The sequence below is a fragment of the Echinops telfairi genome, unplaced genomic scaffold (genome assembly GCF_000313985.2).
Source record: "Echinops telfairi isolate 266 unplaced genomic scaffold, ASM31398v2 ScPeMD7_23;HRSCAF=83, whole genome shotgun sequence".
NCBI classification, from domain to species: domain Eukaryota; kingdom Metazoa; phylum Chordata; class Mammalia; order Afrosoricida; family Tenrecidae; genus Echinops; species Echinops telfairi.
In genome coordinates this window covers 5,135,770-5,138,110 of record NW_022103920.1, presented here as the reverse complement: position 1 = coordinate 5,138,110, position 2,341 = coordinate 5,135,770, and the positions used below count along the sequence as shown (strand labels likewise).

The 2,341-nt window shown below is 52.7% G+C and overlaps 1 protein-coding gene across 1 annotated transcript in view; it reads left to right on the top strand.

Moving 5' to 3' along the window:
* The window catches only part of MGAM2 (maltase-glucoamylase 2 (putative)), a 92,460-nt gene that overhangs the window by 77,770 nt on the left and 12,349 nt on the right, over nucleotides 1–2,341 (top strand). The window contains exons 40-43 of the mRNA XM_030885264.1: nucleotides 3–34; nucleotides 136–220; nucleotides 1,088–1,144; nucleotides 1,291–1,415. Of these exons, the coding sequence (XP_030741124.1) occupies nucleotides 3–34; nucleotides 136–220; nucleotides 1,088–1,144; nucleotides 1,291–1,415 (299 nt within the window). The remainder of the gene's footprint in view (nucleotides 1–2; nucleotides 35–135; nucleotides 221–1,087; nucleotides 1,145–1,290; nucleotides 1,416–2,341) is intronic.

The following is a 2,341-nucleotide window of genomic DNA, read 5'->3' as shown; positions in this document are numbered from 1 at the left end:
AGGGCAGCACCGTGGTCCGGTCCCTTCTCCACGAGTGAGTCTCCCTTCTCCCCGCACCACAGGGCTGGGCAGGGGTGAGTGGCAGCTCTCCCCAACAGGTGTGGCAGCAGCGGGCTTTTTCCTGTGTCCTGTTAGGTTTCCAGAGGATGTTACAACCTGGGACATCAACAGCCAGTTCATGTTGGGCCCCGCCGTGCTGATCAGCCCTGTGCTGGGACCTGTGAGTGTCCGTCGGCTGCTAGAAGCCGGCCAACGCCAGCCCCCAGGATTGCAAGCAGAGGACCACCCAGGTCACCTGGCTCAGCTCCCCGTCCCCATTGGCAGTGGCTGTTGAGTTGATGCCGACTCCTGGTGGCCTCATGTGTGATGGGGTAGAATGGAGCTCTGTGCTGGATTCTTGGCTGTGGTCATGACACAAGTCCATTGCCAGCCCTTTCTTCTGTGAGGCTCCTGGATGGGTTTGAACCACCAACCTTTAAATTACCAGTGCAGGCACCAGCTGGTTCTTGCCTAGCTCCCTGCTCTCAGGCAAGTGACGCCCAGGCCTTTGAGAGAGAACTGTGCCTCCCCCACAGCCTCCAGTCAAGACACACTTGCCGCCTCTCCTCCTTGGATTTCTTAGAGTCTCATCACCTTGCACCCTCAACAAATTTGAGCTTAGTTTTGTTTTTAATCGTTTTTCTGTGTGTTTGAAGAGAGTTTCCCAGAAGCCAAAGCATCCCAAACCCTTGAAAACCAAAACAATGAGACCAGCCTCGCAGCCATCGAATCCATCGTGACTCAGGGCAGCCCTACAGGGCAGGGTTAGAATCACCCCTGCGGGTATCTGAGACTGTACCTCTGTAAGCCTCATCTTTCTCTTCTGGAGGGGCTGGGGGTATCCAACTGCTGACCTTGTGGTTAATACCACACACACACACACACCCCAACGTGCAATACAGTAAGGTACCAGGGCTGCTTCAAACTCTTGAAGTCGGTGATAACATTCCACTTTCATTTCATGTCTACTGCAGAAGGTCTTACATTAAAGAAAAAACTGATTTCCTTCGGAACGTAGTCCTCACTTGTTGTGGATTTTGTATTCCAGGGCACCTTCATGGTAACGGCTTACTTCCCCAGGGCCCGGTGGTATGCCCACAGCACGGTAAGAACCCCCCCTTCCCACTTTGTGGGCAAAGCGGCTGGTCCTGGGAGGCTGACGAGGCGGTGAGGAACCCCATGCCCGCTGTCCAACCCTTTCAGCCACTGCAGGACACACTCCTTTCCTTTTCTTATCCCTCCCACTTCTAGGGGATGCTCGAGAACGCGACAGGTGAGTGGAAGAACCTGGCCGCTCCCTTGGACCACATCAACCTTCACATCAGAGGAGGCTGCATCCTGCCCTGGCAAGAGCCTGCCCAGAACACTCAACGCAGGTGAGGATGATCAGTTCTGATTCCAGTCACATTGGCATCGTGTGAATCCTGGGTGATGATGCACACGGTTCACACACTTGGTACTGATCAAAAGAGTGGAGGGAGGTTAAGTCCACCAGAGGTGCCTCCGCAGAAAGTCTGTGTGATCTACCTAAAATAGAAATGACCCTGTATTAGGACAGGTTGACCAGAGAAAGAAATCCAAGGACACTCATATATGTATACGAAAGAGCTTTATATCAAGAAGTAGTTATCTATCAAGCAAACATCCCAGCCAAGTCCAGAACAATTCCCTAAGTCTAATACTAGTCCATAAGTCTGACATTAGTCCACAAATCCCTCTTTAGACTCATGCAGCCACATGTGATGATGCACAATGAAGGGAGATCACCAGCCGGTGGGGGCAGAGTCATGTGGATCCAGTGGCGGTGTCTCTGGCTGCTCTCTGAGTGACTTGACAGTAGGAAGGTGAAGGAAGAGAGGGGCAGGTTCCCAGGACTCTCCTTATGAGGAGGTCACGCTAGGGAGGCACCATATGGCTGTGACCTGACTGACAGGCTAGACTCTACCCCTGCACTTCAAGCCAACACAAATTTGTGTAACTATCGTAGTCATTGAAAACTGTATGGAGCACAGTTCTTCCCTGATACACGTGGGTGGCCAAGAACCCAAATCAACTCAATGGCAGCATGCGTGGTGGAGCTGAGCAGAGGTAGCCGAAGAGGTGGCTGCTCCAGCTGTGTTGGCACTATGTGGACACATCAGCCAACTTCTGGAGGGACTCCATGGCTTTGTTCTATGGCTGTCCTTGGAATGGGGCCTAAGAAGGACAGGTTCTTGACGTCAGTCTTGGGGAGATCTTTAACCCTAAGGCTGTGTCTATCACCTGGGGGCAAAACCTACCCGGGAACAGCATTGTGCACCTT